We start from the raw sequence: 21,986 nt of genomic DNA on the forward strand, positions 1-21,986 counted from the left end.
GTTCAGTGGATCCTGCAAATGAGTGTTTTCTCCTTATCCCACAATTGACTAAATTGTTAAGCATTTAGTGAAACACCGACATTTGAGAAAACCTCAGTAAATTCAACTGTAGATATATGTATTTTAACCAGTCAGTGAGACAAACTAGATTTGTGTTTTAACCTACAGGGTCAGAGTGGCTGTACTTGGGCAGTCTGCTCTGCAGGGCTGTCACTGGGCCTTCATCAGGAAGAGGCACCCTGGGAAGGCCCTTCCATGTTGGAAGTGGTATGGGTTCATGCTGTTGCTCTCTCTCCCTCCTTCTCTCCCCAGAACGCAGCCAGGACAGCACAGCTGTGGCACTTTCAGACTCCAGTTCGACACAGGACTTATTTAATGAGCCAGCCAGCTCCCTGGAGGGCTCCCGAAAGCCCAGTGCAGAAAAGAGGTTGCCTGTCCCCAGTTGCCAAGCAGCACTGCCTGGTAAAGACCTTCAAGGGCCCACAGAAGAAAGAGGTATGAAGACCTAGTTGGGTGAACTAGAACTCCTTTAATCTGTGGTGGTGGGCAATGCTGAAAAGCATGGGCTCCAGGGAGGGCCCAGGCCCAGCCTGCCATCCCTCCTTGAGCCTCTGCCTGCTGTCCTGGAGCCTTTGTCTGGAGGGTTACCGCTCTCTGTGCCTCTGTTGTTCTGGTGGGGGTGCAAGTGTAACCGAGACCCACTGTCAGGGTTGTGAGGATTAAGCAAGACCACCCAGCAATGTGGTAGCAGGAGCTTGGTACACTCACTGACGCTTGTCAGTGTTACATTTCCACGGAAGGTCAGGAAGAAGCCATGTCTGTGATATATATGTGACTTGATTTTTTTCCCTTGGTAAGTGGTTAGGTCTTTGCATCCTAAAATCATGAATTTGTTTCCTTTTTTGTCTGCATCACATCAGGATTTTAAGTGGGGGAGGGTCTCCCCTTTTTTGCCAGGAGACCCTGATCTAGTTCCAGAGGGTTAGCAGCTTTCTTGGTGTCCTCAGGCTCTCTTTGTGAAAATTGGTCTACAGAGCCCCACACTGTGGCCTGGTAGAAGCTCCAGGCTTGCCGGACATTTCTGACCTACCCCGAGGCCTGGCTGATTGGCCAGCAGTGTATTCTGAAAGCTCTCCCACTCTGACAAGGGCCAGGACAGGCAGGTAGCTTGCTAAACAGTAGTAGTAACATAACCCGAACTGCCCCTGCGGCTACAGACAGACTATGACCCACATAGTCAACGACTGCCACCTCTCCAGATTCAAAGGAGGTCTCGAAACTTTACATCAGGCTCAACCTGACGCTGTTGACTGGCTACGGAAGAAGGGCAAATGCTAGAAGGAGAAGGAGAAGGAGAAGGAGAAGGAGAAGGAGAAGGAGAAGGAGAAGGAGAAGGAGAAGGAGAAGGAGAAGGAGAAGGAGAAGAAGAAGAAGAAGAAGAAGAAGTAGTAGTAACATAACTCTGTACTTGGTACAGAAAAAGAGGCTACCCAGCACCATTTTTAACTCATATGCTTCCCTCAGCCACCTGAGGCAAAAAGCAATATGACTTTTCTCATATTATCTCCTAAGAACCTAAGATTTAGAGAAGGTCAGGAATTAGCCTACAGTCTGTGTGTACCTTGAGCTCCTCCCCTATGTTGCCTGTCAATGTTCTGATCCTTACCCAGGAAGTTGCCACTTGGGCTGTGCTGGGGAGGATTGAGACCTGGATGCTCACAGATAGGCCTGGAGTGGAACCAGAGCCATTCCCACTAGGAAAGGCCTCTCCCAGTTCCCAGTTCCTTGCCAGCCCCTTCTGACTGGTCACATTAGGAGGTGAGAACACACTGAGAAAGGTATCCCCATTAGGGTCAGGTAAAGGGATATAGAACAGAGGCCATGGATTTGCTTGTTCCCCATCACAAGATGAGCAGCACCCTGTTTTTTCACCATCGAGTCAGCATGCTTTCCCAAGCCAATATTGGCAAACGCTACAGAGCAATTTGGAGAAATATTCCCAGCACTCTACTGTAGAACTACTGCCCAGGTCACCTTAAGGATTATTCTTACTGTGGTCTACTGCCTGTGCTCTGTTGGGGCAGGGAGGTGTGGAGCACAGGTATAGTGCTTAGTTAAGAGGAGGTTAGCTCTGATGATGTCTACTGCATTCCCATTTTAGACTCTATACGTATATATTCTATATACCTGATATAGAATATAGCTGATCATTAGTTCAGTTAGGTCTGACTTGTTGAGATTTCTAAATAAAAATTACACAGCCTAGACTGCAAAGCTTACCAGACATGTGCCAAGCATCCTGCCTCTGCCTTCTGTTCAGAGCCAACAGCTTAAGCAGATGGTTTATTGGGCTAGCCATTGGCAGAGAAAGTTGGGGTGGAACCAAAGTTACTGACATGACTGGTGGAACTGAAACATCTGGCCTCCACAGACATGTTCGTCCCCTCTCAGCCTGGCTTTCCTTGGGAAGTGTAGTGGTGAGGTTGGCGAGTGTCCTGTAGGGGGACCAGATGCATCAGAGAATGCACTGGGGACACACCCTGAGCCCATCACTTGGCCCTTAGCAGTGGCAGCCTCTGACAAGTCATCACTAATTATTTTTCAAATTTTGTTTGTGTTTCTTCAGACACATTTTCTGAGCTGTGTTTGGATGAGTTCTTGTCTTTCTGCCCACTTTCCATAAGTGTATTGTACCTTGTATCCAAGCACTTAGTGCCTGTTAGGGAGGACTGCCTACTTTCTTTGTCTGCCTCATACCCCACATAGGCTGGATCCAGAGTCATTGCCCAAACTGTGTCTGCCAAAGACATGTCATAAGTGTGTCCTCAAAATCAACAATGCTATAAGCCTGGCATATGCATATATATGGAAAGTAAGCTTTGAGATGGGTGTCAGCCCTAAGTAGGTGCCTTGGTTGCTATCATCCACTGTGAGTGAGTTCATGTGGAACCTACATGGTCCTCCTAGCTCCTGTGAGAGGAGAGCACTGGTTGAGATCAGATATGACCTGTCACTCAGCCATCTGGTCAGTTTCAAAGGGGTCAACCCTGTCTTTGGTTCTGAGCAACAGGGATGGGGGGGACATGCATGTATGGTGGGATTAGTGTCATCAGACTGGTGGCAACTCTACATCATGCCAGATCTGAGAAGGTCTGAAAGAGGAGCCATGAGGGAGGAGAGTGAGTTAATATGTTGAGAAGAGGAGGAGAAGGGCAGAGTGTGTATCCAGAAGGAGTGACAGCAGAGAGGCAGGAACACAGACTGAGATGTTCTGAGTCGCTGGTTACAAGGTTTGAGGTCAAGAGGGGAACTGGAAGGGATGGTAAGGCCATTGGCAGGTGGTTTTGCATGCCTTGCTGAGAAGTGAGGCTTTGTCTTGGCAGCTGAAGTGGGCACTGGGATTCATTGCTCGCATTATCTCCTTACCAAGAGTAGTGCTGTGCAAGTGTGACAAACACCTGATGGTCTGTATGGCTCTGTTTAACTTGTCATGAAGGGAGCTGGGAGGCTGAGTCCCTGGCCCACCCCACTCTATCCCAGCAGGCTTAGCCTTCTGGCTACAGTCTACAGTAGGAGAAGGACAGGAAGGAGCTTAGCCCACAGCAGAAGATAGGTTTCAGCATTATTAGTACTTGGGTGCTGCTCTTGCCTTCTCTATGAGACTGTGTCAAACAGCTGGGTACCTAGTGGGCCATCTTGCCCTTACACTGGTCTTCACCCACTTCCTCCCAGACAAGACAATCTCCTCTCACTCCTGCCACCCAGCACAGGCGAGCCTCTGCTGCCCTGACTGTCCCTGAGCAGGTCTGTGGCTAAGTGCTTGCTTTCCATGTGGCAGCAGCAACAGCTATTGGGGCAAGTAGTCGTTGAGCAGTGGAGCAGATGCTCTAATTCATGCTGATAGAGGCCACATCTGGTCTCTGTGGGCTGCTTCCCCATGTACCTGCGCCAGACTGGGGGAAGGATGGTGCCCTTTGGTACCACTGAGAGGGGGACCCAGGTCTGCAGTCTTGGGGCTCCTCTGCTGTTTGCTAACTGGGTAGTAGAAAGGCTGACAAGACCTCAGCTGCTAGGGGCACTGCCAGCATCTGTCTCATGCCAGTAGGCTGGGGCCAGCACCATGCCAACAAGGGCACGGACCCAGCTTAGCTTGTCATCTTACTGAAGTGCCTCTTTTACTGGTGACAGACCACTGCTGCATCACAACCTAAAGCTGAGATGACTGTGTGTAAAGTGAGCAAAACAACCATGACATTACAGAATCTGCCCCTGAGGTCACTTTCTCTTCCTTCTTCCCAATTGTAGGGAAGTCTGAGGAGTCCTTGGAAAACGTAGACCAAGGCAGCCAGAAGCCTGCTGCAGACCCCTCAGCCTCTGCCTACATCCCTGTCAAGACCCCAGCACCTGGCCTGGCCCCATGGGATGGGAGAAAGAGAGGGGAGCCCCCAGCAGAGCCAGCTGCCTTCCCCCAGGGCCTGCCAGCTGGTGCAGAGGAGCAGCGACAGTTCCTCACGGAGCAGTGTATCTCCTCTTTCCGCTTATGTCTCAGCCGCTTCCCACAGCACTACAAGAGTCTCTACCGCCTGGCCTTCCTTTACACCTACAGCAAGACCCACCGGGTGAGTAGGCCATGGGCCCTGCAGGGCAGAGCACAGGCAAACAGGCTGGGCGGCTGGGTGGAAAATGCAGGGGAGGAGAAGGGGTGGAAGCTGTCCCTGCTGCCGGAGCCCTGGCTGGCAGACTGGCTGTAGTAAGGGAGGGCTGAGAGCTCATCAGCTCCAACTGGAAGAATTGTGCAGAGGCTCTAACTTCCCTGTTGGGCCTCCTTGGTCCTTTGCCTGTTACAGATTCCCCCAGGGGCCTAATAGTCCCTCTTTCTCTACCCCAGGGCCTTTGCTTGCTCAAGACCCTGTCTGCTCCCAGGGGCTTCCCAACTAGACTTTCCCTGATGGCACTTAGCAGAGGGATAGTGGTATGTGCAGCATTCTCTCACACTTTATTCACCTCAGAGGCTTTGGGGAAAAGCTTTCCCACCCCCACCCCACACCCCCAGCTGCATTCCACAGGGCAATGCACTGCCTAGCCCATGCACTGTTAAAAACATGCAAATGAGCAAGTCAAGTGAGCTCCATTGTGATAGGTACTATAGGAATGTAACAGGGTGCATGGGGCCCCATGGTGGTTCCCATAGGCTGGCATACTTGGAGGGGAGGAGGAGATTGATCACATGGTGGTCCTAGCAGTCTACCAGGATGGAGTGAGGGCCATAGAAGACCACGATGGTGGAACAAGCAGGGGCAACCTTTGAGTCTGGCTGTGGTCTCTGCTGCCTGACTGTCCCATGTAGTCAGGGCTGGGCTCAGAACCTTCTCCATTCAGAGGCTCCTGCTAGTTTGATAGTTTCTCTATGGGACATTTGAAGCAGCAGGGGGAATAGTTGACCAGAGCACTGGACTCTGGCTGGGTACTGTCGATGTGATAGAACATGACTTGATGGCACTCTGGGGACACGGCCCAGGTATGTGCCCTCTCGCAGTTGTGACTGCCTGGCATGCTGATTTTTCTCTGAGCAGAGCAAGTAGAGCTGGTGGTGGCAGGCTGGGGAGGAAGGAGTCAAGTCCAGACTTGGTGCTGCAGGTCTCTTTCTCTGCTGCCACTCTCCATTACTGTGACCAGTGCTGCTCCTGAACCCAGCCCACTCCATGTCTGCCTGCTCTTTGCAGGTGACCTTACCTCAGTGCTCCAGGCCTTCCAGGCTCCTGCTGACCTGGGTGTTAGTAAAACCCTCTCCTATTGTGGCAGTTCACAGGACTCTGAAGCTGACACTCTAGTGCTGCTGTGGGAAGTCCACCCTTCACTTCCAGGAAAGCAGAAGAGCCCAGTGAAGGAGCTTTCACTCCTTTCTCAGGTGGAAAGGACTCCACTGGATGCCCTTCTTGACCCCCCTCCCCCCCATAAGCCTCCCCTAAGTATCTGTGCAGTCTGACCAGCTGAGGGCAGCTCTGAGCAGGACACATCATTTCCTGTGCTGAGTTCAAGTCTTCTCCCTCAGTGTAGCAGGTCACCATCTCCAGAATCAGGTGCTGGTACAGGCTTTGGGCTGCAAAAGGCCTATTAGGAGTCATCTTGTGTGGGCAGAGAGAGGATGCTTAGTTAGAAGGAGGTAGACTTGAGCAGTGATACAGGTACCACAGAGCCCCCTCCCCCCCTTAAAAGACTTTAGTCTTGGGTGTGAGGGAGCTAGTGAGAGGGTTCTGCACTGTGCCAGGCACGGGCAGCTGCTCACACTCTGCTCGTGGAGTAGGCAAAGATTTGGGCTGTTGATTTTTTTTTTTTAAGATTTTTATTTATTTATTTATTTACTTAGGAGACAGAGAGTAGAGCACTACACAGCTCTGGCTTCTGGTTGATGTTGAGCATAGAACCTGGGACTTCTGGGGCTACAGGCATATGTATATTCTATGCTGTGACACACTGGCTTCTTCCCTTGCTCCCAGTAAGTTTTCTCAAAGTGGAAAACAACCTTAAAAAAAAAAAAAGCTAGAGAAAGGAGGCCCACAGTCCCACTACCATAAAACCAGGGCCATCGTGTGTGTGCATACTGCTTACTGTCCTGTGGAGGCTCTAGGGACTGAAGGTTCAGGAGGTAGGAAGCAGAGACTCTCCACTGCACTTCTGGAATCTGGCTCAAGATGGAGAGTGGTAAGTGGCAGCCCTGCGAAGCCCAGTCCCTCTACTACCTCCGCACCTTAGTGAGGGGCCCATATAGATGCTCCCCAGGTCATTTTGGTGACTCTGTGATAGTCTAGGGGGTGAGGATGGAGGCTTCCTAGACTGTCGGCACTGTGAACATTGGGATTCTCAGACAGCTTCCCCATATTTCTCAGTGTTCCTGCCATCTCTTCTCTTCTGCTTTCTCAGATTTGGTTCCTTGTTCTTTGGAATGGAATTCTGATCTCTAATCTAATAAAGAAACACTTCTTTCTTATGCATAGGTAGGTAGGGGTGCCAGGTGAGCTTCAGGTACTCTCCAGCCACCCCCTACTCATCTTGGACCCCAACTGTGCCCTGCATACTTCCGTAGCTTTGCTCAGAGATTTCTGCTGAGCACCAGTTGATACCCCAGTTTGAATGGCAGGTTGTTAACACCCACTCCATGGAGAGCCTGGTTCAAGGCCAGCCCTATCTGAGGCATGCTACCAGCCTGGGGACTGGGCATAGTGCTAGCCAGGCCTTGATCTGGGGGTTACAACTAATGCTCTCGATAACTAATGCAGAGCCATTAAGTGACATGCCGAGACTGCTTTTCAAACACAGCTGTTTGGTAACAAACACTTCCCGTGATGTGTTCTTAACACCAGCACAGTTCTTCATAAGACCTACTTGTAGACTTAGCAGTGGCATTTTCCTGTTGCCGCCTCACAACTCTGTGCCTGGCAGGAGTTTCCATCATCCGTGTCTTCAGAGAGGCCCCGAGGACTGCAGGTCTTTGACAAGTATTTCCAGATGAAGTCCTGCTCAGTTCAGAGTCCCCCAGGCCTCTATAAAGAAACCACTTTCCTATTCAGGTAACTGTGGAAAGCAGGGTCTGTGGGGTATGCGGGTTCTGAAACCTGCCTCACCTGGGCTCAGACCCTGATTCTACATCAGAACACCCAGAGCATTTCTCTCTTGATGCCTAAGGCCCCTTTCTTGCAAAATGGACTGGTCCCTCAGCTTGCTGGCCTGCACCAAGCTAGAGGCTGTCAGCTACTCCTCACACCTGAGACTCAGAGGTTACTTTCTGTCAGTGGCTGCAGTAGTCCTATATCTGCCTCTGGCATCTCATACAGTCTTTCATGATATTGAACCCTGAAACACTGGTCCGTGCTCAAGAAAACTAAGTTCTTTTGCCAGAGTGATGCTTTGGTGCACGTGTGTGTGTGCATGTGTGTGTGTGTGTGTGTTGAAATAAATAAACCTTTTAAGATAAAAAGGTAAACTTCTTGAGTCTGTGTGAGAAGCCCAGGGGAGAGGCCAGGTGGTGTTGAAAATGCCATTTATTGTGAGAGTTCTAGCCTTTACTGGCAGGGTCTAGGAGAAAGACTAACTTACAGAGGGTTAGGAGCTCAGCCCAGGTGATATCATATCTTCTTGCCTTTACACTGCAGACAGAGCTGCAGAGCAGGCCCCATGGTGTAGGGACACAGTGTGCTCAGTTCCTTTGCACCTCCTTGAGGCCTAGCAGTGTCTAAACCAGTCTGCCCCCTCCCCTCATTCCACTGGCCTGGCCTCCAACTGTGAGTTTCCTTATCCCTGTCAGCTGCCATCTGGAGCCTCAGATGTGATTAGCTCAGGTTTTCCATGAGTCTTCTGGACACTGAGCCTGGACCATCGATCAGCTCTTTCTCTGGCAGGCCTGGGAGACGCCTGAGGAGCCTAGCCCTACCAGCGTGCAGCAGCTGAGTCTGCAGGAGGCTAATTGACACTCCTGGTCAGGTTTGGCAGGCCAGCACTCTTCTGCACTTCTTTCAAGTGCCTGATCTCTAAGAGCCCTGGGACTTCTCCACTAGAGGAGCCCTGGTCCTCCATACACAGCCCAACAAGGCCAGAAGGGGGTCTGGTGTCAGTGTCATTGCAGAAACAAGCCAGAGAGGTATGTTCCCTGTTCCATGGCCTAAGGCTGTGGAGGGAGGCCCTAGAGGCAAGGAAACTCCCCCTACTTTCCCTTTTAATCCGTAGTCATATTGATCTCGGTTAGATTATTTGCTTATTTATTATTGGATAAAGGCAGAGAAATTGGGAATGGAGGAGAAGATATGGAGGGAAAGTGAGAGAGATACCTGTAGCCCTGCTTCATCCCTCATGAAGCTTTCCCCCTGCAGGTGAGGACCAGGGGCTTGAACTTGGGTCCTTGCACACTGTAGTGTGTGTGTGCCACCACCTGGCCCCAAGCCTTGGTTATATTTTACTTTCTGGATATGATAATCTCCATGGGGATGCTTCTTCAAGTCTTATTTCACATCACTGCCCCCCTACCCCACCTCATCTCCACTCCCACTCCTACCAACTACTACTTAAAGGGTTTACTTGGACACTTTCTGCATGTCATGAGGGAACTCCAGAGGAGGTGTTAGTTGTGCCTCTAGGGAAACTTTTTTCAGACCTCCGTGTGCCTGGAGTCTGAGAAAGAGCAAGATGAAGACCATGCACTGGCTCCCTGGTGGTCCTCCTGCCCTTCTGCCTTATTGGTGGCCCTGGCCACTCTGCTTATGTGGATACTTGCTTTAATGAGTCCTTCAGCTCCCTAGTGCAAACTGGAACCCAGAGGTTGCCTCCCATGAGGGCCTTCATGACTGCCTTGGGTTTTGTACCTAGTAGTACAGAAACCAAGGAGTCATGGCTGTGTCTGGATGCAAGCCAGAGACCTTTTTCCGGGACTCTGGAGCCATCCCTCTTCCCTTCCCCAGGCCTGAGGCTTTACCTGCTCATGGGACCTTCAGTCTGTTTGGATTTTACTCCTTATAGTGAAGTGGGCCCAAGCCAACCTCTTTCCTCATTCTACACTTGATTTCTTCCCAGCTGACCATCTCCCTCCACACTGGCCATGTAGCAGGAGTATGTAGATAGGGATGGACAGGGCACAGAAAGCATCAGGCTGGCGCTAGTACCTGCCTCAGGAGACATCCTAATGGACTAGCCCAGGAGGCAGTCTTTGAGCCAAACCACAGAGCACTGCTAAGGGCATTTGAATGTGAACTGTAAGTTGATTACCCTCACATGTTAGACTTCAGAAGACAGAGGCCAGGGCATTCACTCTTCTTAGTGTGTGTGAAGGAGAGTGGCCCTTGGGGTGGGAGTGGGGACTTGGGGGAGACCGTTCACTGCCAAAGGAGGCCCTGCTCTGCCTTACTCCAGCCTCCACATAGATGAATGTTGAGGAGGGGGACCTCTGAAGGCAGGAGGCCTGGCATCTTCCTTGAGCAGGTGGAACATCAGTACCTGAGGTCCTAGAAAGGCCTTCGCATCCTGAAAAGAGAGTGTCACAGCTGACTGCAAGTGCCACTTGTGCTCGGGTTAGTGAGGGCAGCCATGCTGTGGCCCTCAGCAGGACTCTGCCTTGGGGCTCCCCTCAGAATTCCAGCTGCAACTGAAGGAAGGCAGAGTCATGATCTGCTCATGACCTCAGCCGATAGAGGCATCTCAGAAGATGTCTCAGCTCAGAGCTTACTGAATGCTGGCCAGAGGAGTCAGCCATGCAGAAGGCTTTTAATGGTGCACATCATCTTGTTCATCCAGCACTGGCCTGCCTCTCTGTGTGCTAAACTCCCCGTTGCCCTCTGGCTCCTGGTCCCATGTTGAGCCTCCTCAGGCCAGGCTGAACTGTGCAGAGAGGGTCTTGAATTTGTGGGGCCTGAGCTTTTAGTTACTTTCAGAACCTGCTGTGTCCTTATAGAAATTTACTTAGGGGGAGTCGGGCTGTTGCGCAGCGGGTTAAGCGCAGGTGGCGCAAAGCACAAGGACCAGCATAAGGATCCTGGTTCGAACCCCGGCTCCCCACCTGCAGGGGAGTCGCTTCACAGGCAGTGAAGCAGGTCTGCAGGTGTCTGTCTATCTCTCCTCCTCTCTGTCTTCCCCTCCTCTCTCCATTTCTCTCTGTCCTATCCAACAACGACAACAACAATAATAACTACAACAATAAAACAACAAGGGCAACAAAAGGGAATAAATAAATAAAATAAATATTTTTTAAAAAAAGAAGAAATTTACTTAGAATTGATTCCAGGCTTAATCATCTGGGCTTTTCCTGGGAGATGACTCTCCCTTGGGCTTCCACAAAGTCTTCTTGGCTGCTAGTGTGTCATCCATCCAGAAGGTGTGTGCCTGAAGCCTTGCCTCTGTCCAGCCATAGGGGCCCTAATTCCTGTGTGCCTGTCCCCTCTGCGTCATGTTCCTCTGTGTGGAGGTAGGAACAGAGGGTCAGAGGCAGGCCAGAGGGGAACCTTAGCTAGCAAGCCAGGAAGCTAGTTTGCATCTTTGCTGAAAATTACGATAAGGGCGACTACTTTGTAAGTTCAGCCTGACCAGCAAAGGGGCCATACTCACTGGCTGAGAAGTGAGAGCTGTTTATAGCAACTGGGATGAGGTAATGAAAGCCTCCAGGAATGGGAGAGGTGAGGAAGGGCCGTGTGTGTGTGTGTGTGTGTGTGTGTGTGTGTGTGTGTGTGTGTGTGTGTGTGTGTCTGTCTTATGTTGAGGGGTTGAGGGCCTGGCAATGTGCTGTCCCAGGTTCCAGTCCCAACTCTGCTCCCTGCTGACCTCTTGCCTATAGGATAGCAGTGTCCCAAATAGGGGGTGAGATGGTACATGCAGGGTGCTTAGCATGGGTTCTGGCTATGGAAGCCACCTTGGTAACAACTTGAGAGGGTAGAGTGACTGGCCAGATAGCTAATAAGGATAGTCTGCTCTCTGGATCAGGGAGAAGGTACTAGAGGAAGCCAAGCAGCTGGGGCCCCTCCCAGCCTCTTATCCTGTCCCAGAGTCCCACCTAGGCCAGCGGGCTCCTGTTCACACCTTCCCAAGCCCCAGGGTTTCATAATGAGACCATCACTGCCCAGAGAGCATGGGCCTGTGCACTGGACAGAGTCCCTTCCCCTGCTATCATGCTAGCCCCAGGACTTATAGGGTCCTGGCTCTGCTAAGCCCAAGCTGACTGTGACGAGTAGAATGGCACATTTATGATGATGAATTCTACAGACATCCCAATCACAAACAAGTCAGGGCTGACTGGGCTAGCGGGGGTCCTCCTGATAGGACACAGGGTACTGGCCCAAGCTGCAGCTTAAGAGCAGAGTTGATCAGGATGAGGGACTTCTGTCTGTGCCCTCCTCAGGCGATATGAGGCCACATTCTCTCAAGTTAGCTGTGCTGCTTAAGAAATCCATCCCAGAAATGCAGCCCACAGCCAGATGATCAAAGGCAGCAGCCAGAGCTGCCTGGAGCCACAGGATCGATGTCTGCAGGAGCTTTTGCTCATTGCCTCATTGCCAGTGCAGCCAGGAAGGAGGGCCTGCCTCCCTTCCCTGTGGGCGCTGTGAGCTGCCCACACACTCACTTCCAACCTACTTCTTGTCTCCCCAGAACCTCCAGTGGGCCCGAGATGTGTTGCTAGGCAGCGGTATCCCGTGGCAACAGCTGCAGCACATGCCGGCACAGGGGCTCTTCTGCGAGAGGAACAAGACCAATTTCTTCAACGTGAGTACTTACTTGCCTTATTGATCTCCTTTGCTGCTGCCACTGCTTTTCACTGAAGGCGTGCAAGTGGACCCCCCCCCCCGGGTGGGCGCTTCTGGGATCACGGATTTGAAGCACCCTCAGAGGGCAGGCAGGGTGGAGCGGTTCAGAGTGCACCAGATTCAGGACTGGGGCTTCACTTGCCAAGTGACTTCTGGCAAGTAGCTGACCCCTGCAGGCACCGACTCACTCCTCTGTTACGGGAGGCACCAACACGCTCAGTGTGTTCACTGTGGCCACAAAAGGTGTGGAGGGATGGGCTCCAGGTCTGTAGTCCTGCCCCTGCAGAGCAGCGTTGTGTGTCCCTGGGTGGTTCATGCATCTGGAGCTTCATATTGCAATCAGGTATCTTGCTTAAAAATCAAAAAGTTTGACTAGTACTGAGCTTTCAGTACCCATCTAAGTCCTGGTGCTCATCTGCCTCCAGTCCCTGAGGTCCCCCCCAAGTGCCTCCCAGCTGCTTCTTGTGGTGACCCTACCTGAGCTCAGCTCTCGTCATTTGCTTTGCCCTGCTCATAGACAGCTGCCACTTCCAAGTCCTCACCCAGCTGTCATAGCTCCACCTGATACTCCCAGCTTCCATCTGGGTAACTTTGGCTGCTGCTCTCTCTCTGGCCCACCAGCTGGGTGGCTTTGTCAAGTCACTCAGGCCCTCTAAGTTTTGGTTTCTTCTTGTTTTCCCTCACTCCCTGCTATAAGTAGGGAAACTAAAGGACAAGCTGTTGCCCTGGACTGGAGCTAATGAGGGCAGGGCTGGGGGCATGGTGGAATCCGGTTCTTCAGGTATGTGGACAGTATGACTTTACCAACAAGAGTTGATCAAGTGGTTGGGTGTCTTGCTCATGGCTCTTCTATCTCAAACTGTTTCCCTTCTAAGGTCTCGGCTGGGGGTCTGGAGCTAGGGGGGCAGGGGTTTTCCTTCCAATGCTTCTGTGGGCACTTTATGGACAAGTAATAGTTGGAATCCATTACTCATCTACATAGTAGAAGAGGGTGTTCAGTGAAAGAGAAGCCGTCCTACCTGCATGTCTGGACTGTAGCAGCTGTCCCAAAGTAGCCGCTGATTCTTGTCATGTGTGTGTCTTCAGGACCTCAGGAAAGACTCCTTCCATCTATTGGGCTGCTGGAAAAATCATGATGGTGGCCTGGGAGATAGTGCAATAGATAAAGTGTTGGGACTCCCAAGCATGATGTCCTAAGTTCAGTCCCCAGCAGCACATGTACCAAAGTGATGTCTAGTTCCCCCCCCCTTCCTCCTCCTATACCTCTCACTAATAAATAAAATATTTTTTAAAAGAAAAATCATGTCGGGGCCGGGCGGTAGCACAACGGGTTAAGTGCACATGGCACGAAGCGCAAGGACTGGCATAGGGATCCTGGTTCAAGCCCCCGGCTCCCCACCTGCAGGGGAGTCGCTTCACAGGCGGTGAAGCAGGTCTGCAGGTGTCTGTCTTTCTCTCCCCCTCTCTGTCTTCCCCTCCTCTCTCCATTTCTCTCTGTTCTGTCCAACAGCAACGACAACAATAGTAGTAACAACAACACCGATAAACAAAAAGGGAAAAAATGGCCTCCAGAAGCAGTGGGTTCATAGTGCAGGCATTGAGCCCCTGGAGGCAAAAAAAAAAGAAAAGAAAAATTATGTCATACTTTTGCATAGAAAAATACATGACTTACCCAATAACCCAGTATAAGTCAGCATGCAGAGATGTTCATGTGGGGCAAAGTATACAGGCTTCAACAAGTGTGTCTTGGAGAGTAGTTTAAAACCTGCTTCTTTTTAATAACTGCGTAGTACTCCCATCATAGGGGTGTCCCACTATTTACCCACTCACCCTTTATAGATGGGCACTTTGATTCTATCTTGTTTCTTTCTTCCTTTTTCTCTTTCTTTCTTTTTTACAAACAGTGCTTACACTGCATGTCTTTACATATTTGTGGAAGTCCATTCATAGGATAAATTTCTAGAAACAGTTGTCAGGTTAAAGAGGTTGGGGAGCTTTTATATTGGTACAGAGTACTGCACCACAAGTATCCACGTCAGGCCCCGTCAAGACTCAGCTTCATTAAGCAGCTTCATAATTGCTCTTGAGTGGATGGAAATATCATCACATTCCATTCATTGTGACTGGGATTGGCTACGATATCATATTAGCCGTTTAAATTTTACTTGTGCTCATTTTCCTGTTGGCATCATTGGTCTTTATTGATTTAAAAGAACTCCCTCTATTAATGAAACCAGCCTCTTGTCAGATTTTTTTGCATATATATTTTTTTTCTTTCTGTAGTTGATAAACCAAAGTTGGGACCAGCCAGGTGGCTTAGTTCCCTTGAGCTTGAGTTGCTCCCCATGCAAAATGGGCTTCTGTCGCCTGCCTTGAAGAGTAATTATAGGGATCCAGTTAGATAAGGAGTAGTGCCCCTAACTCGGGATCTGGCACGTGGTAAGTGCCCAAGAGAGCAGTTTCCTTCACTTGTCTGCCCCTCTCTGTTCTGTGCAGTGATGTTGGACGGAGAGACCCATCCTGCCTTTCTTCGTGGTGAAGCACTCATCCTTCCTAATGACACTATGGAGGAGGCTGGCACCTCATGTGCCTGCTCCTTAGCTGGCAGCTGGGTGTTCTTGGCCTTCTTCACATTGGTCTCACTCCCTGCAGCATCTCCTGTGGTTCTGCGCCTTTCAGAAAACAAGTCACAGTAGGGCAGTCTGAATGAAAGGCTGGCAGAGCCCTGGGTGAGCCTGGCATGTAGGCAATGCCTTTCCTGCTTCTAGAAGCTCCCACAGACTCAGACCACCCTCAACAGGGCTGGATGTTTTGGGGTGGCTTTATTTCCTCTGTGTGACTCTGCTCTTCTGTACTTCCCAAAGACCCACTGCTGTTACCACCCCCAGGGGGTGGGGGGCTCTCCCAGCCTAAGTTCTTTCTTTCTGTTTTCTCGGCTCTGGCCTTAGGAAGTAGGTTGGTATTCCCTATGTTGACCTCTGGGCAGAGGCCATAAAGGCCCTTGCACCCCACCTTATGACCTACCCAGCTGACTAGTGACAGGATGGCCCAGACTGGGCCTACCCCACCCTGTCCTACATCTGCAGGTGGGCCTTCTGGGTGGACACCTATGTCTGTCACTCAGCAAGCAGCCCTTGGTGCAGCAGATTGTACCAAGAGTGAATAAACTTGCCTGGTTAGGACAGCCCTCAGCTAACCATGTGTGACAGGTGGGAGTGAGCAGGCTAGCATTTCTCCCTTCAGTGTATACTTGGGTTTTCTGTGTCAGCCTATTGGGGGGGGGGGGCTTCCTTGTGAGGAGGTGTGGGGAGAGTGAGACCAGGGTCACTTGGTATCCTGACCTGCCATCCCTCTAAATTCCCAGTCTTGGGCCCCCCACACCACCCAGCCTGACAGATTCATTCACCCAGGGGGTGTTTTGGGAAGCCTCCTCATCTTCATGGTCTAGGCTTATGTCTAATTCTGATAGAAATTTAATGGCAAATTTGGAAAATTGTAGGAGCCACATAGGACCATTTGGTAACTACAGACAGTTCAGGCACATAGTGGAGACCAGATATCCTGGTCAGCCTGCCCCTGGCACCAGGACCTGCTTAGAGGACTCCTGTAAGCTACCAGGCTACCATTCTTTCCTCAGCTGTTTGAAAAAAAAATTAGATAAGTGTGCTTTCCAGGTAGCTTTTAAAAGTATACACATGTGTGGCACCATGTCTGCATGCTTTTGGGCAACTTTTATTTTTTTCCCAGTGGCATTAAGTCTTGGATCAGCTTCCCTGTGAGAAGTACAGGCTGTGCTGCCACCCAGGATTGTGTGATGCATAGAGCCACAGTCTCCCAGGGTGCTAGCAGGCTTGTGGCAAACTCCCATCTGTGTGTCCCTTCATGATGTTGGGGAGCCCTTGAGGAATCCAAGTAGGCTAGAAGGAGGATTCCCACTGGCAGTATGGATTCCGCTGAGCCAGGGGAAGAGAGAGAGAGAGAGAGAAAGAGAGAGAGAGAGAGGCCAGAGTTAGATTCAGCAGCCAGAGGGGAGCTTTTTAGGGCTAGGCCACTTGTGGTGCAGTGCTGGCTGAGCCTTTGTAGGGTTTTTTTTGAAGGTGAAGGGCAGGTGACTGACCTGGGCTATACTGTGGGTTTCCCTGGTATGAGCTCCTTGTACCAGGATCCTGCCTCCTAGCTGGTCAGTGCCTGCAGTGGATAGGTGTGCATATAGTCGGGCCTAGCAGAGTGGTTGGATGAGCATTAGAGAGGGGTAGAGGGGGCAGTGAAATTGGCCCATTTCTAGTTCCACTGTTTCACAACTCTACCAAGAAGGAATGGCTCCCAGCACAGCCCTTTCTTCTGCGATGGAAAATCCCTGCTTGTGAAGTGTCTGCCAAGCAGGTTGGATCTCCCAGACCATGGTTCATGTTCCAGGGCAGGCCAGAGCCCTAGCTGAAGGCCCTGTTATCCCAGCCGGCTCCCAGTAGGCAGAACAGTCTAGCCTTTGACAGAACAGAGTCAGACTTGTTGGCTGAGGTCCTGTGGGCTTCCCGGCCCTTGTGGGGCTTGGCCTAGACCCTGGTGCCTGCCTTTCACAGAACTGGGAGGAACTGGCAAAAGGTGTTTAGCCATGGGTCTCTTGAGGCCCACTATATAGAGCAGGAATAGGGGCTCCAAGGGGGGCAGGGAAGACCTGAAGGTCAAAGGAAGCTACAAGAGCCCTCCTGAGCCAGTGCCAGCATCAGGGGGGCTATAGAGAGTGGGAGCTGGGAGGGGGGGCTCCCTACCAGGCAGGGGCAGCAAAGCAGGTGCTGAAAGGCACAGTGGGGGCTAAGGGTCCAGAATCTTTCACGGCTCCTAAGAATGTGTACACACCTCCAGATAGGCAGGTCTTTATAGTCGAGAACTGGGCTGCTCTGTCCAGGATGAACTTTTCTCCCTCTGAGAGTTGGTTCAGTGATGTTGCCATGGTAACCAAGCCAGAGATGGCACTCCCTCCTTCCCCAAAATGTTTGCTTATTTTAGCAGGCTGGGTTTTTTTGGTTTTTTGGTTTGTTTGTTTTTTTCTTGTTTCAACCCAGTTCCAAGCCTCTATGAAGGAAGCAGTGGTGCCAAGGGCCCAGGCACACTGCTTCCCGCTTCTGGGGCTGTGGGGGACAGACAGACTGTGGCCTGCATTTGAGGGACTAGAAGGGAGGTGCTGACCTGCTGCAGCTGCCCTTCCACCTGCCTGTTCCTCAGCCACTTCCTCCCCATGTGCTCCAGTGGACGGCAGGTTCTGGAGTCCCCCAGATCACTTAGATGAGCGCATCTGTTAGCCTCCATCAGGCTAGGCATCCAGCCACTCTGTTTCCTTGCTTAGCCTCCTGAGAGGGCCCCGGGCACCCACTGGCAGAGTGGTCACTACAGGTGCGGGGGAAGGGGGCAGCCCTTGGCACACATGGTGCATAGCTAACCTCTAGGACTAGGAATGGTCTGTGGGAGAGCTGGGATCTATCTGTGGAGCCCAGGGATGCCTCATTAGAGAATGCTGGTACCAGAGGGGGTGTGGCTGAGGATGGTGGGAGGTCCAGCTCTAACTGGCCAGAACCCCCCAGAGGTTGTAATGAGACTGCTCAAGATGCAGAATGGCCACCTCTTTGCAGCAGGAGCCCCCTTCCATGTGTCTGGCTCAGTGACTGGTGCCTGTGGATGCTACTTCGGTCTCCACTTCATAGCAGTCCTGTCTGACTGTTCTATAGTTTATCTGTCTGCATTCTTCTAGTGGATAGATGGCGTCCAATCTTGCACTAGTGCAAAACCTCTGCTTCCCCTGGTCTTGCTCCTTGCCTGTGCAGAAACCTCCAGGACAAATGTCTGGGCATGGGCTCTATGTTGCAGGGCCTCCATACCCAGTCCTTCCTCACAACTGAGCAGGTTCCCTCCAGCCACTGCTCTGCCTCCTCCTGGCACTCAGAACCACAACTTTCATGTCCCCTGTCTAGTAGGGAGTAGGGAAACAGAGCCTTCCCATGCCTTTGGCCAGTTTCCTGTCTGCCTGGGCTCTGGAGCACTCTCTGAGCTGGCAGCCACCACACAGCTGGTTAATTTGTCCTGATTATTTCTTAGACCCACAAGCAGTACAGTCATTGTGAGCCATCTTCATTTCTTTAAAGAGAGATGGTGTCAGAATTGCCCCCCGCCAGCACCCCACTGTACTGGATAAGAACCATTTCCTCCCATGCCACTCTGGTATGCCACCAGTTACCTGTGTGGCATGAGAGATCCCCCTTCTCCTCCTAGCCCAGTGAACAGATGCCAGGTGTTAGAAAGAACAGGTCTAGTGTGCCCAGACCCATGCCAGGGACCTTTGCAGAGATCAGCTGGCAGCCCCACCTCACTCCAGCACACAGTCCAGCCTGAGACAGTGTCCATGGCACGGGCCAGGCCTTAGCCAACACCTCCTCGTCATGGGAGAACGGGTAATCCAGATGGAGATCAGGATGCTAAGCAGGGGCCACATCTAGACTACTCTCCTGACACACCCCTCTGGCACAGTGCCTCCTGGATGCCTCCCACCCTGGAGAGTTCTCTGGGCTGGGTAGCTGGGAAGCAGCAGCCCCCAGATTGAGGGGAACCAGTGCCATCCTGGCCCAGGTGCTCAGGATTTCAGCCCTGCTTGGACCATCGGGGCTGTGCCACAGATGCCCTGTCCCTGGCAAGGCCATATGTGACCCATTCTACCCCCACTCTCCAGCTCCCTAGAGGCGCTGTGCCTGATGGGCCTATGGGCAGCCCCTACCTCGATCACATCCACCCCTGGAGCTGAGTCACTGACACCCACCCCCAGATCCCAACCCCAAGTTCTATGCCTTTTTGCAGGCATATATCTGCAAAGACCAAGACATGACCCAGGACGAGGTGTTGGTCTCCACCCAATTAATTATACCCACACCGCCCCAGGCAGTGGCAGCTTTGTGCTGCCTCCCAGCCTGTAAACAAACCCCAGAGCATCAGTGGGGTGTTCTGCCCGCCTAGCACTTCAGTGAGTCTTCTCCAGCATTAAGCACCCCCACCCCCACTTTCTCTCTGGTCAGAACCAGGAAATTCAGGGCTATGCAGACCCACACCTTTTACAAGGCTATTCCCTTGTCACTTCTCCATTCAGGTCAGGTTGCAACTAGCTTACATTCTGCCTCTGCTGTCCTTTTGCCCACTGTTCAACCCCTTGTGTTCACTGCCAACAAAGTCCCATGTCCATAGGCCAGTCCATGGGGCTTCAGTATTGATCCTGTTTCTGGAAGGTGTTGGGAAGGACGGTGCCTTGGCCACAGTCCACAGCCCATGTAGCAGGAGGAATGCCTAGCACTGTGGCCCATGGGCAGTGGCCAGTGGCTGCATGAGAGACAGAAACTCGCTGAGTCCTGCACTGGGATGGGCCCAGTGCTCCTAAATAGGGTGTTACCTGACTGGGTGGAAGGATGAGGAAGATGCCTACCTATCTGGGTGGCCAGAGGCCTAGCCCCTGAGCAGCCTCTTTCCCTCCATGTTTTCTGGCTTGTTGCTCTTCATACTGGGAGAGGATATACAAAAAAGGGATGCTTGTGGAGTACTCCTATAGCAGTGATTGTCAGTAGTCAGGGCTCTGCAGAAGACAACTACCCTTTCCCACCCCCACTCCCACCACCAGTGAAGCAAAGGGAGGGGCTGGGTGGTGCCACACTCAATTGAGCACACATGTTATAGTGCATAAGGACCTGAGTTCAAGATCCTGATCCCCATCTACAGGGGAAAGGCTTCACATGAGGTACAACAATGCTGCAGGTGTCTCTTGTCTCCCTCTCTATCTACTCCTCTCTTCTTTATTTCTCTCTGCCTCAAATAAATACATAAATAAAATAGTTTAAAATATTAACTTTAGATGCAAAAGTAGTGGCCCAAGATTATACAGCTAGCACAGTATCCAGCTCTGTCCCACTCCAGGGACTGCACTGTTAGCTGCTAATGTCCTCGGGAATTTAATGACCACATCTGGACCCTATGCTCCGTGGCCTTTTGGAAGGGATGATGAGAGTGACCAATTGTGTCCTTCTCCTCCAGGAGATGAGTCCTCTCCCTACTCCTGGAAGTGAGGCCCTCTCTTTCTCATCTTTGAGGGCCCTGTGGCCCTGCTCATCTCCCAGCAAGCCGGTAGAGGCCCACTTTGGAGGGGTGCTCAGGTCCTTCAGCAGGGGCTCGGGTAAATGGCAACCACAGGAGCCCAGAGCTCACTGGATGTGGGATGCAGCTGGAGTAGATGGAGGAGGAGCTGGGGATGTGGGAAGGAATAGATGTGCTTTCAGGGCCCCAGTTTGTTGAACCTACAAGTAAGTCCCTCCACACTTTGGCCTCCCTCTTGAGAACCCAGTCTTGCTTTCTGTTGCCCTTCCAACCACAGGCCTTCTCTGACCTTTGCTGACTGGAAACCATGCTGTAGTCAGGGCTCCCCTTCGCAGCCCCCTCTGCCTTCCCATAGGTCCACTGTATAAGCCAGCCTCCCCTTCCAGCCCTGCCTGAGGCTGCCCTCCTCTGGCCAGCATGGATCCTACCTCTGAAATGACTGCACACCTGATTTGAGACCCTCATGCCTGAATAAGCCTGGAAGCCTGCTGCACATCAGACCCCGTGGCCTAAGCATCAGGAAGGCAGAGGAGGTGACACGGAGGGGGGTGCTTACATAGCAGAGGGAACAGCGTGAGCCAGCGTGGGAGTGTAGGTGGGTGCCTGAGACAGATGGTCCTGCCTGCCCAGCCCAACTGCCCAGGGCAGTTGACAGGAGGTCTTGGGGATCTCTCCACAGTAAGGAAGTACTGGAGGGACTAGACTAGGACAGGGCCTGATATCTCTACTGACCCACTACTTTTGGGATCTCTGTACCCAGAAGTTCACTGAATCCTGGTAGCACCATCAACCCTGCTTCTAGGTGAGCCACATGCCAAGTTTTAGAACCAAGTCAGGGCCAGTGGATTCCAGAGACAGGTGAAAGAAGGCCCAGGGGTACAGGAAGGAGAGCATAGAGGGAGGGAAGGTGGATGTGGGCCCATAGGAATTGCTGTGCAGAAGAGAGTACATGCACATAAGGCATGTGCCCACCCAGTGGGCAGGGCACCAGGTGGTCATAAAAGGGACTCCTTCCCCATGTCCCTGTTTTCCCATTTCTCCAAAGAAACTGCCCGTGATTTGTTGTGACTGTTACTCTTCCCTAACTGTGCTGGTACTGAGTTACCCATGGCAGCAGGTCCCCCACCCAATGTCGAGGAAAGGGGCCAGGCCTCTGCCCCTCATACTGTTCTCGCTGTCAGAGACCATGACAGGTCACTGGCTGCCCTTCCTCTTCACTAGGACCAGAGCAGCATGTGGTAGTTCCATGGTTTAACCTGGAGTTAATGGAAACCCAGCCACGTCACAGAGGGAGTCAGAATCAAAAAGAAGGGAAAAGTTGAAAGTGAGGAAATAAGAGCCCCTTTGCTGAAGTGGGAATTGCTGCCCTAGCACTATTTTTAGCACTGCTGAGATGATCTGTGGGCCAATTGCAAAAGCAGAGTAAACAAAAGAATCACTTCAAGTTCTCCAGGGGTAGAAAAAAAAAAAAGGCTAGTTTTTAGCAATCTCTAAAGGGTTATTAGCAAACTTGCATGCTTTTTAGCTTACCTCCAGGCTCTCCTGTCTCTCCTTTTCCTGGCTCTGCAAGCTTTGTTGAACTTCCCATCC

The 21,986-nt window shown here is 51.7% G+C and overlaps 1 protein-coding gene across 6 annotated transcripts in view; it reads left to right on the plus strand.

Annotated features, from left to right (window-relative positions):
• CABIN1 (calcineurin binding protein 1) overlaps positions 1–21,986 on the plus strand; it is a 148,385-nt gene that overhangs the window by 100,828 nt on the left and 25,571 nt on the right. For all 6 annotated transcript variants that reach the window (XM_016187153.2, XM_060195252.1, XM_060195245.1 and 3 more), the window contains exons 27-29: positions 313–495; positions 4,306–4,619; positions 12,121–12,234. In XM_016187153.2, the coding sequence (XP_016042639.2) occupies positions 313–495; positions 4,306–4,619; positions 12,121–12,234 (611 nt within the window). The remainder of the gene's footprint in view (positions 1–312; positions 496–4,305; positions 4,620–12,120; positions 12,235–21,986) is intronic.

The sequence above is a fragment of the Erinaceus europaeus genome, chromosome 1 (assembly GCF_950295315.1).
Source record: "Erinaceus europaeus chromosome 1, mEriEur2.1, whole genome shotgun sequence".
In the NCBI taxonomy this organism is placed as follows: domain Eukaryota; kingdom Metazoa; phylum Chordata; class Mammalia; order Eulipotyphla; family Erinaceidae; genus Erinaceus; species Erinaceus europaeus.